Genomic DNA, 12,440 nt, shown 5'->3' on the forward strand with positions numbered 1-12,440 from the left:
ATAAATTGGAAACTAGGGAAAGAGACAACAAAGAACAAAAATACCTTCTTCTCTTAGCACTGACGCCATTGCCCTTGAGAAATAAGAGAGTTAATGGTCCTTGAACCCAGTTATACTGTGGTTCCAAAGTAATGGCCAAGATCAGACAACTTGATCCATATTTAAACTCCCATTTTATATGTAATCTTTTCCAGGGGATTTGGAGTATGGTGGTAACAAAGCTCTCCTCTACTTCCAAGCTCAACTAACAACATACTCATACTTTCGTTTCAACTTTAAGGTTACTATCTCAGAGAATTAAAAAGTTCTTTCTTGAACCCAATATATATCAGCTTTTCACCCCAACCCTCTGTAATCATTCTTGGCACACTACTGGTTTTTCCATCCTAGCACCTACCATGATTTAGAACTTATATTTCTTTTACCACTTTAATGTCTATTTTCACATTAGACTGCATACACAATGGAGGTCTCTTTAGGTCACAACTTTATTACCTAGTACCTCTCATACAATAAATACAAACATAGTTGGCATTCAATAAATATTTGTTAAATGAAGACAGGCTAAGGTTCTGAATAAACTAAGAGGCAGAACTGCAGTAACAATATTAGCATATGGAGAATGTGATTATATCGCAACTCTGTCCAGAGCCCATAGTAACTAAAACACATGAACCCTTCTTCAAACAAAGAGGATAAACCCAAATCCACCGATTATGACTGATACTTAAGAAAACTCAGTGATCGGCCTTACCAGTCCTGCATGGGAATAGCTAAATCCTGCTTCCCGAGACACCGACCAGTTGGCATGCTCTTCAATCACTGACATATCTGGGAACTTTACCACACTGCTGAACCAGTCAAACTCCAGCTCTAAGCATGGGGTTTCCTAAGAGATGGAATAAAAGTTATCATATATATTGTGCTTAACTGTCATAAAAAAAGGAAAAAATTCTAATTTATGATAATAAAAAGCTTACTTTATTTGGATTTGACCCAGTAACACCAATAGGGTTCAGCAAATCTTCTAATCCATGAGGTACTGGCCAAAGATTCAGAGCCATTTTTCCAGATACTAGAGTATCTGTGTAATCAAACAAGTTTATATTTCCCCAGGCCAATGGACAGTGTTCCTTCAAAAACGAACAGAAAAATATTCACTACTCTGTGGATTAAATTACAAAATGCATTTCAAAACACTTTTCTTCCCCAGAAAGAATTCAATAACTATCGCTACAACGGTATCTATAATAAGCCACATCATTTTTTTTTGAAAATACAAGCACTTTCTGTTTTCCTATTTGAAATTACATGAATTTGTCTTTAATTATAAATAGGAAATATGAACCAAAGCAAGTCAGGCAGATATCGGCATGTAGTCACCTAACAGATATCTGTGGGTAGTCACTCTGCATGTTTAAAAAATTGTGTCAATGCAAACTCAGGAGATACTCATCGTAAATAAACTCAGGAAGCTCTCCTGAGGTATTCTTCTATGAGACATTTATTAAAAATTTAAAAATATTTGACTAATTTTTTTAGATAAAGAAAAAAATCCATTTCTTGATAAAAATTCCAATCAGCAGTATAATTAGGAGTTTTTTACAGGTAAATATAATTATTCCTTCTGAAATACTTTACCTCTTTAGCACCCTTTCGGCCTTTAACAGAACAAATGGAAAGGCAAAGTCGAGCAGCACGAGGAAGATCAGGAATGTATATATCATAATTTAGCCATTCATTCCACCTATGTAAAATTTTAAAGAAAAAAAGAATTTACCAAAAAAAGGCTTTATCCAGAGTATATAAACAACTCCTACAAATCAACAAGAAAACGAAAAATCAAATAAAAACAGGCCAGAGATCAACTGAAATAGACATACTTCACAAGATCATATCCAAATGGCCAATAAACATAAAAATGTAGTCATTATTATTTGTCATCCAAAAAATGCAAAATAAAATCTCATGGAAATATTACTATACAAGAGATTGGCTAAAACTATAGAGGCTGATGATACCAATGATGATACCAAGGGAGGGTAAGGAGTTGTAGTAACAGGAAATCTCACACATTGCTAGTGATGAGTATTTGTAAATATCCCCCAAATGTTAACAAACCAAATGTCCAAAAGTTGAATATATTGCAGTATATTTGTATAATGGAATACTATACAATAATGGAAATAAATATATTACTTACAATATGGATGAAATCTTACAAACATGAGTGAAAGAAACTAGACATAAAAGAGTATCTATTCCTTGAGTACATTTATGTAAAATTCAAGAACAGTTCAAACTGAAAAATAATGTTAGATGTCAGCAAGTTGTTGCCTTTGGGGAGGTGAGAAGGTTAATGGGAAGTGGCAATGTCATATTTCTGGTAAATGTTCTATTTCTTAACCAGCAGAGTGGTTATATAGGTATTAACTTTGTGATAATTCACTGAACTTTATGAATACAACTTATATACTTTCATTATTATTTTATTCACCATACATCATTAGTTTTTGATGTAGTGTTCCATGATCATTGTTTGCGTATAACACCCAGTGCTCCATTCAGTACGTGCCCTCTTTAATGCCCATCACCAGGCTAACCCATCCCCTCACCCCCTCCCCTCTAGAACCCTCAGTTTGTTTCTCAGAGTCCATAGTCTCTCATGGTTCATCTCCCCCTCCGATTTCTCCCCCTTCATTCTTCCCTTCCTGCTATCTTCTTCTTCTTTTTTTTTTTCTTAACATATAACGTATTATTTGTTTCAGAGGTACAGGTCTGTGATTCAACAGTCTTACGATTTATATACTTTTAATGCATTTGTGCCATACTTCAGTAAAAAAAAATAATTAAAAACAAACTAGCTTACAGAAAAGGCACAGGAAAGAGGGAAACTAAACAAGAAGAGTGAGATTTCCTATTATTATTACAATTATATTCACTTTTACGTATGGTGTAGTTTTATTCAGAAGAACCCGTTAAGTATGTAAGTAAAATGAAGGATATGTAAGCGTAAAGTATTTGAAGCTGAGAATAACTACTTCACAAGAGGTAACAGTTAACATTCATAATAAGGAAAGAATAAAAAGTTGCTTTAGAAAGTGATGACAAATATTTATGGTAAATTCCTTTCAATTTACTGGATATTATATGTGAAATTATGTCTATATTTGGTGGACATATTTGTAAAGAGCCAATTAACAATACATTGTTGCTTTTTTTTTTTAAAGGTTTTATTTATTCATTTGAGAGAAAGTACAAGCAGGAGAAGGGGCAGAGTGAGAGGGAGAAGCAGGCTCCCCGCTGAGCAGGGAGCCCAAGGTGGGGCTGGGCTCGATCCCAGGACCTGAGATCATGACCTGAGCTGAAGGCAGTTGCTTAACTGACTGAGCCATCCAGGTGCCCCACAACACATTGTTTTGTCTTGTTTTGAAACAGCATAGCAACAGTTACCAGTATAAAGTCAGAAGTCAGACTACCTAGAGTAGATTCCTGTTCCTACTATTTTATTAAATGTGTGACCCTTTGTGATGTGATGAGCACTGGGTGTTATCTGCAACTAATGAATCACTGAATATTACATCAAAAAAAAAACTAATGATGTACTATATGTTGAATTTAAATAAAAAAAAATGTGTGACCCTTGCTTTTGTCTGTTTTCTCATCTGTGAAATAAGACTAATAATAGCACTTACTCCCTAAGGTTGTTGTGAAGATTAAATGAGATAACACAAGTAAAGGGGTGCCTGGCTGGCTTGGTCAGATAACATAAGTAAAGTGATTAGAACAGTAACTGGTCCACAGCAAAAGTTCAAGTGCTAAGATGTTAATCTAGAAAATCTCTTCAAAAGGCTTTTTCATAATTCTATTTTTTATTATAAATAAGACCTAACAATAAAATGGCATAAAATTCTATTTTTAATTAGCCAAACTAAGGTATGAACTTTATCAGTAAAATAAGTTCTACTTATGGACAGAGATAAAAAAAAATATGGTCCTTTGATGCAGAGAATGCTTACATTTAAGTGGGAGAACTTAGTAATAAGAAATTCTAAAGGGGAAAGAAACAATAAATGCAAGTAGAAGAAATACTGTGGGATCTGATAAGGCTACAATAATTTAAGAAAAACTAAAGATACACGTACTCACATGTACCCAAGAGTTTTTATTACTTCTAAAACTTTAGAATTGCTTATAATTAATGAGAAATATTCTACACACTTTCTAAGAGAGCTATGTCCTATAAATGTAGCTGTTCAATACTATGCTAATTGACCAAAACGTTTCTCTCTTCCTCTAAAGTCCATACAGACACATGCGTGCACACATCAATTAAATTCTTTATTTTTAGGCAACGGTTTGATATATATATTCCAAATTTATTCTGATTTTGGAGAGGACTGGTAACATCTATGAAGAAATCATTAAGTGGCTACTTTACCTAGTATATGGGAAGTACGGATTTGGAATAATCACTTAATCTCAGTAAGAATTTTTTTTAAATCAACTTTTCTACCTTTCTAATAACTTCATATTCTTTTATCCTTGATTTTAATTTTGTGCATACAGAAGAGTTAAAAAATCTACTTAAATCCTCATACTATTACCACAGGGATTCTACCCTTTACCTAGAGAATTCTTTTTTATTAAGTATTTTAATTTTAATTCCAATATAGTTAAACATAGTTATATTAGGTTCAGGTGTACAATATAGTGATTCAACAATTCTATACAGTACTTACTCATCATAAGTGTACTTGTAATCCCCATCACCTATTTTTCCCATCACCCCCATAACCTCCCCTCTGATGACCCTCTGTTTGTTCTCTATAGTTAAGAGTTTCTTGGTTTGTTTACTTTTTTCCCCTTTGTTCATTTGTTTTATTTCTTAAATTCCACATGACTGAAATCATATGGTATGGTATTTGTCTTTCTCTGACTCATTTTGCTTAGCATTATAACTCTCTAGCTTCATCCATGTTGCTGCAAATGGCAAGATTTTTCTATGGCTGAATAATATTCTATTGTGTGCATGTGTGTGTGTGTGTACATAGCTCTTTAGCCATCCATCTATCAATGGACACTTGGGTTGCTTCCATAATTTGGCTTTGTAAATAATGCTGCTATAAACTATAGAAGTGCATGTAGCTTTTCAAATTAGTGTTCTGTATTCTTTGGGTAAATACCCAGTAGCAGGATTACTGGATCATAGGGTAGTCCTTTTTAAATTTTTTTTGAGGAACCTCCTTACTGTTTTCCATAGTGACTGCACCAGTTCACATTACTAGCAACAGTGCATGAGGGTTCCTTTTTCTCCACAAACTCACCAACACTGTTGTTTCTTGTGTTTTTGATTTTAGTCACTCTGACAGGTGTGAGGTAGTATCCTTGTAGTTTTGATTTGCATTTCCCTGATGATGAGTGATGTTGAGCATCTTTTCATGTGTCTATTGGCCATCTGGATGTCTGACTTCTTTGGGTATGTCTGTTCATGTCTTCTGCCCATGTTTTAATTGGTTTATTTGGTTTTTGGGTGTAGAGTTTTTTAAGTTCTTCATCTATTTTGGATACTAACCCTTTATTGGGTATGTTGTTATTCAGTAGGCTGTCTTTTAGTTTTGCTGTTTCCTTTTCCGTACAGAAGTTTTTTATTTTGATGTAGTCCCAATAGTTCATTTTTGTTTCTGTTTCCCTTGCCTTTGAAAACATGTCTAGCAAGAAGTTGCTGCCTGTGTTCTCTTCTAGGATTTTGTTGGATTCCTGTCTCACATTTAGGTCCTTCATCCATTTTGAGTTTATTTTTGTGTATGGTGTAAAAAAAGTGGTCCAGTTTCATTCTTCTGCATGTGGCTGTCCAATTTTCCCAACACTGTTTATTGAAGAGACTGTCTATTCTTTCTTGTTTTGTTGAAGATTAGATGACCATAGAGTTGAGGGTCCATTTCTAGGTTCTCTATTCTGTTCCATTGATCTATGTGTCTGTTTTTGTGCCAGTACCATACTGTCTTTTTTTTTTTTTTTTTAAAGATTTTATTTATTTATTTGAGAGAGAGAGAAAGCACATGAGAGGCAGGGGGAGGGTGAGAGGGAGAAGCAGACTCCCCGCCGAGCAGGGAGCCCGATGCGGGACTTGATCCCAGGACTCCAGGATCATGACCTGAGCCGAAGGCAGTCGCTTAACCAACTGAGCCACCCAGGCGCCCACCATACTGTCTTGATGTTACAGCTTGAGGTCTGGAATTGTGATGCCTTCAGTTTTGTTTTTCTTTTTCAACATTGAGTCTTTAGGATTTTTTTTTTATTTTATTTCATTATGTTATGTTAATCACCATACATTACATCATTAGTTTTTGATATAGTGTTCCATGATTCATTGTTTGCGTATAACACTCAGGGCTCCATTCAATACATGCCCTCTTTAATACCCATCACCAGGCTAACCCACCCCCTCACCCCTCTCCCCTCTAGAACCCTCAGTTTGTTTCTCAGAGTCCATAGTCTCTCATGGTTCGTCTCCCCCTCCAATTCCCCCCCTTCATTTTTCCCTTCCTACTATCTTCTTCTTTTTTTTTAACATATAATGTATTATTTGTTTCAGAGAGTCTTTAGGATTTTCTAATAGAATATCATGTCATTTGCCAATAGTGGAAGTTTTACTTCTTCCTTACCAATTTGGATGCCTTTTATTCCTTTTTCATGTCTGATTGCTGTGGCTAGGACTTCCAGTACTATGTTGAATAAAAGTGGTGAGAGTGGACGTCCTTGTCCTGTTCCTGATCTTAAGGGGAAAGACCCAATTTTTCACCACTGAATATGATGTTAGCTGTGGGTTTTTCATAGATGGCCTTTATTATGTTGAGAGTTTTTATCATGAATGGATGTTGTACTTTGTCAAATGATTTTTCTGCACCTACTGAAATGATCATATGGTTTTATTCTTTCCCTTATTGATGTAGGATATCATGTTGACTGATTTGCAATTACTGCCACCCTTGCATCCCAGGAATAAATCCCACTTGATTGTGGTGAATGATTTTTTTAATGTATTGTTGGATTTGGTTTGCTAATATTTTGTTGAGGATTGTCATGTTCATCAGAGATACTGGCCTGTCGTTCTAAACTAGAGAATTCTTGAAGAAAAGATAATCAAATTTAAGTCTTCTCTAAATAGCTAATTTACTAAAATTTTGAGCTTTTAATCTTATATTATTAAACAAATTTACATTTTGCTTTTATAAAACTAGTCTACTTTTTTGGTACTTGAAACAACTTGAAAAAATATATCTACCCAATATTATTTTGGGGTCTTTGGTTGGGGCTTGTTGAACTCCTTAAAATGTTTACAGTTTTCAACAAATTTGGCAAATTTTTGTCCAGTATTCCTCAAATATTGTTTTTCTGTTTCTTACACAAGCACCCCACCCAATCTGTGAGAGACATGCAGTATGGGTGGGAAATAAACTTTTCCTATTACAACAAAAATTTAAAAAGATCCTGTAGTTGTTTCACAGTGTAACTTCTAATTTAAATAATGTACTTTCTGATTGACAATAGTTCAGATAGGGTAAGGAACTATTTTACTATTTATTATTTTACTCCTGGTAGAGAAGGCTATCACCTCTTTGAACTTCACCTAGGCTCTAGAATGGTGGCCATATCTAGCAACTTAATTACAAGACCAGGACTTTTTCTTGACTTTCCCAGAACTCAGTCTAAATTCATTATAAAATTTACCTCTGGACGTTTTACTAGTTGTCTCTATTGCTAGTCTACAAAATCCATCTTTAATTTTTAGTAACAATTCGAGTGCTCTTAAAATATTTCTATTATGTTCAGGGTAGACTCTTAATTCCCAAATGATTCTATATTCCCAAATGATTCTATAAAGAGCCAAAGAAATAGCAGGATGGCAAACTGTTGGATTATATTACCTTTTACTTCTTCATTGTATTTCTAGCCAGTAATCATTTAAAATGTTCCCCCAAACTCCCTCTCAGAAACTGATTTGTTCCCAAAGACTCTTTATTTGAATGTCATAAAGATCTACTCTTGTGAGTGATGGGAGTGCCTCATAGTCTGGCTCTGAAGTTGTTTGCCAACTCTCATTTCTTAATGTAAATGTAAATGGAGATAAGAATAAAATACTATGTTAATGGATCTAATGTGGGGAATCATCAGCACAAAATGCAACTATATTCTGTTTTCTACTTGATATAATGGAAAGAGGGAATCAGAAAAACCCTTCAGATAAAATTTTACAAGGAATTAACAAAATGATCTTGTGATAGATACTCATTTGACTGAAAGTCCTTATGGTCTATATGGAAATGGTAATTTAAATTACTTGTATAAAACTGACAATGCAAAAAAAATTTAATACTTTTATTGATTACATTACTAAATACTAACATGGCTTTTGGAAATATAAATCCATACACTTCCTTACCTGGGATTGGAACAAGGTACTCTTTGAGTGTTCACATTATCGCATAAGGGTTCTCCTCCATGGTAGATACCTGTTCGAACATAGATCTTAAAAAAGAAAAAAAAAGTTTGTGTATATAAATACATAACAAATACACACACACACTACAGAACCAATACTAAACAATATTAAAATAATGTAACTGATATGAATGACAGAATCCATCAGAAGTTTCCGTTCAGATGTAGCTTTTCTGTTCTTCACATATATAATAAGTTAATACTGATGCAGATTCTTTTTTTTTTTTAAAGATTTTATTTATTTATTTGAGAGAGAGAGGATGAGAGAGAGCACAAGAGGGAAGAGGGTCAGAGGGAGAAGCAGACTCCCTGCTGAGCAGGGAGCCCGATGTGGGACTTGATCCCAGGACTCCAGGATCATGACCTGAGCCAAAGGCAGTCGCTTAACCAACTGAGCCACCCAGGTGCCCTCTGATGCAGATTCCTCACCAAACAAAATGTGTTGCTGCCTTTAGGGGGACATCACACTATAAAAAAATCAATATAGATTCACAATTCCTTTAGGCCAGGTATGTAATTCAGAGTTTTTCATATTTTAGAAAGATAAATTGGTACATATACTAAATATTACTTCATATTCTTAGCAGCTGGAACAGCACCCCATAAAGACATTAACATTTCTGAACAAAACACATGCATATTTACACTAAATGGGATATACAGAGACTATAAAAATTCCTGCTTCAGGTTAGGTGAGGTTTGGCTGCCACATGAATTCTGTAAAACTCATGGTTTTAAGAACTTAGATATACGGAAATTAGAATTATGAGAATATTAGAATTATGGATATCAGCATTACAGACAAAGGACTGTAAGCTGTGCAACATCTGAGGGAGAGGAGTGGTTTTCTAGCTATCTGAAAACAGTGCAGGTCAACAGATTATTATACCAGTTCAATAAAAAAGTTAATGTAAAATAATTTATATAAATAAGCATCAACACTTGACTTTACCTTGTCAATGTCTCGAATATTTACATTCACATAGGTCGCACAAAGGATTTTTATTCTGAGTGCACTATTTATAACCCAAAGGGATTTTGTAGATGTTTCTCCATTCATATATGGTGTAGCTGTGGAGATGCGTCTGGAATATGAAGGCATTGTGAAACAGTCCATTGGCAGTTGGGAGTAAAGGCTTTCTTTAGCCATCAGCATCAAATTGGGCATCCTCCCAAGCATTATACAGCTTCTTATGTACTGTAAAAGATTAAGAGGGGAGGGAAAAAGCCATTTCTTATAAGGTGTTTCATTTTAAAAGCAACAAACATGTAAGCAAAAAAAAAAAAAAAAGTAACAAAGGAATTAAAAACAATGACCAGAGGATACTCATTATGAAAACACTGTTTATATCTGAACAATGTTAATCAGCTTATCCATATATCTACAGTCAGGCTCCAAATATTAAATATATAAAACCTAAAGGAAAAAAAGCATCTGTTCTCTCAAATTCAATTCATCATGAATCTCGCAAATATAGTATATATTTTTTTAAACTTTAAAAAATTTACTTATTTGAGAGAGAGCGGGAGAGAGAGAGAGCACAAGCAGAAGGAGAGGGAGAAGCAGGCTGCCCACTGAGCAAGGAGCCCTATGCAGGGCTTGATCCCAGGACCCTGAGATGATGACCTGAGCCGAAGGCAGATGCTTAACCACCCAGGTGCCCCAAATAGAGTATTAAAAATTAACTTATGAAGCTATTCACTAAAATATAAGTATGTGCTAAAAATACAGATACTTGTCCCCAACTTTTACATTTCCTATCAATATTTTTGAAGCTTGTTACTCACCTTATACTGACTTAGAGGATATTTTTCAAGGAAGTATTCATCACATCCACACACTTTTAAAATATACTTGCCCTGATATTCTAAAACACAGAGTTTTAGTTGTTCAGATGATAGCAACATGCTTCTAGTTTTTTTCCTGATTGCTTCAGCAATTACTTGTTCTGGCACACAGTCATGGTTGATTTTCAGAGTATACTTCTGCTTGTCATTATTTGGAGAAACTATTACCCAAATCACCACTATTATTTGCCCTATAATAGGAAAACATTATTAGATGCAATCACCATATATATTTCATTTTTCAAGAGACAAATTTCAAAAAGTATGTACTACCATTATTCTAGCCATAATCAGAAATGACTTATAATCAAACTAATTAAATACAGGTAAATATCAGGTAGAAACCACAAATCTTCAAATATGATAGGGCTGCCAGGCCATGCCCAAATCTCGTGTTTTATGGCAAGCATGCAAAACTGTAACGAGAGTCACAATACCTGAGGCCAAGTTAATTTCCATTCTAAACTGCATCACATACTTCATGAGAACAACTCCTGTGAAGAGTGACTCATGATGCTATCAAAGTAGAAGAGTTTTTGGTAACTATGGGAAAGAATCACGGAGACTTAATGAAAATGCTGAATCAGGAGAGAAAAGATGGTGGAAGAAGGGAAAGAATATGAATTTTTAAATGTTTTCCTTTTAAGATCAATTAAGGTGGGAGGAGGGGTGAAGATGATGAAAATGGAAAGATTAAAACTATGGTAGAGTGGTCCAAGTGTTCACAGTACAATTCTTTCAACTTTTCTGTAGGAAAATTTTCATAAAGAATGTTGGCCGAAAATGAAAAGAGACTTTCATTTTAAAAGGTATGCTACAGTAGAAAAGAATTTCAAATGAAGATTTTATGTTATACTGCCTTAAACTAGTTTGAATAATATGAGTGAAATAGTAATAAGATGTCTTAACTTATTCTACCAACAGAATTTTGTATTTAAGAGTATGTGAAAGCTAACTTACTCTAAAACTTCAAATTGAAACCTTCACTTTGTTATGTTGAAAAATAGATATTCATCTGATACAATGATATTTTCATTTTCTAAACAACAGAGTGTATAAATTTCCATGTTCACTTTTTTTTTTTTAAAGATTTTATTTATTTGACAGAGAGAGACACAGTGAGAGAGGGAACACAAGCAGGGGGAGTGGGAGAGGGAGAAGCATGCTTCCCATGGAGCACGGAGCCCGATGTGGGGTTCGATCCCAGGACCCTGGGATCATGACCTAAGCCAAAGGCAGACGCTTAATGACTGAGCCACCCAGGCACCCCTCCATGTTCACTTAATTCTAGAAATTGATACAGTAAGTGTCAAAAGTCATTCTATATATTATCGCTCATGATAAGATTTAATTATTCCATTTATTATTAATTTTTCTTCGTATATATATAACAAAAATGTTCAAAGTTTTCCCAAAATTTCATAAAGTATTTCTATTTATACTCTTTTTATTTGTAAAAAGATAATCAGCTATAACTGTATAATAATGAAGTTCAAACTCAAAGTTCTCTGGTTTTAAGATACACAATTCACTGGGATCAGCACTGTATGTGCAAAATTCATTCAATCAATAAATATTTATTACACACATATATATTTGGCACTCAGCTATATCTTGTCAGTATAAGCAGTCCCTGTCTTCCAGAAGCTTATCATGTAGCTGGGATAAAAAGAGATAGAAATTTTTACTACAGTAACCAATTATGATAGATTGACAATTTTCTTACCTTTATCTAATTTATTATATATGTGCTTTGGCAGTTCTGGTGAAGATTCTACATTTGGAGGATAGACATACATTGCTCTACTATGAGGTGAGTTAAGATCCCGAAGATCCACAGCTTCTTTACAAACATTCAGAATATTTCGTCGGAAGTCCTGTACTTCCGGATCTTTAACCATATCAAATTCACACACTGGCATGCCAATAGCAAAACCTTAAAAAAATATATATAAAGAATATAACATTCTATTAAACATAGAGTATGAACATGTCTCTTACAAATGGGGAACCTGACACATTTGGAAGTTCACAATAAAGAAGTCTCTCTGTGTTTAAAGAAATTTTGATGAATACATAAAGTAAGA

The 12,440-nt window shown here is 34.3% G+C and overlaps 1 protein-coding gene across 2 annotated transcripts in view; it reads right to left on the bottom strand.

Moving 5' to 3' along the window:
* Positions 1-12,440, bottom strand: part of PIK3CA (phosphatidylinositol-4,5-bisphosphate 3-kinase catalytic subunit alpha) — a 78,807-nt gene that overhangs the window by 19,334 nt on the left and 47,033 nt on the right. For both annotated transcript variants that reach the window (XM_025878467.2, XM_025878459.2), the window contains 7 exons: positions 12,080-12,289; positions 10,294-10,544; positions 9,458-9,703; positions 8,447-8,532; positions 1,642-1,747; positions 981-1,133; positions 755-889 (listed from right to left, as the gene is read on the bottom strand). In XM_025878467.2, the coding sequence (XP_025734252.1) occupies positions 755-889; positions 981-1,133; positions 1,642-1,747; positions 8,447-8,532; positions 9,458-9,703; positions 10,294-10,544; positions 12,080-12,289 (1,187 nt within the window). The remainder of the gene's footprint in view (positions 1-754; positions 890-980; positions 1,134-1,641; positions 1,748-8,446; positions 8,533-9,457; positions 9,704-10,293; positions 10,545-12,079; positions 12,290-12,440) is intronic.

Source organism: Callorhinus ursinus, unplaced genomic scaffold (genome assembly GCF_003265705.2).
Source record: "Callorhinus ursinus isolate GAN/ISIS: 27379988/994484 unplaced genomic scaffold, GSC_fseal_2.0 scaffold1, whole genome shotgun sequence".
Lineage (NCBI taxonomy): Eukaryota > Metazoa > Chordata > Mammalia > Carnivora > Otariidae > Callorhinus > Callorhinus ursinus.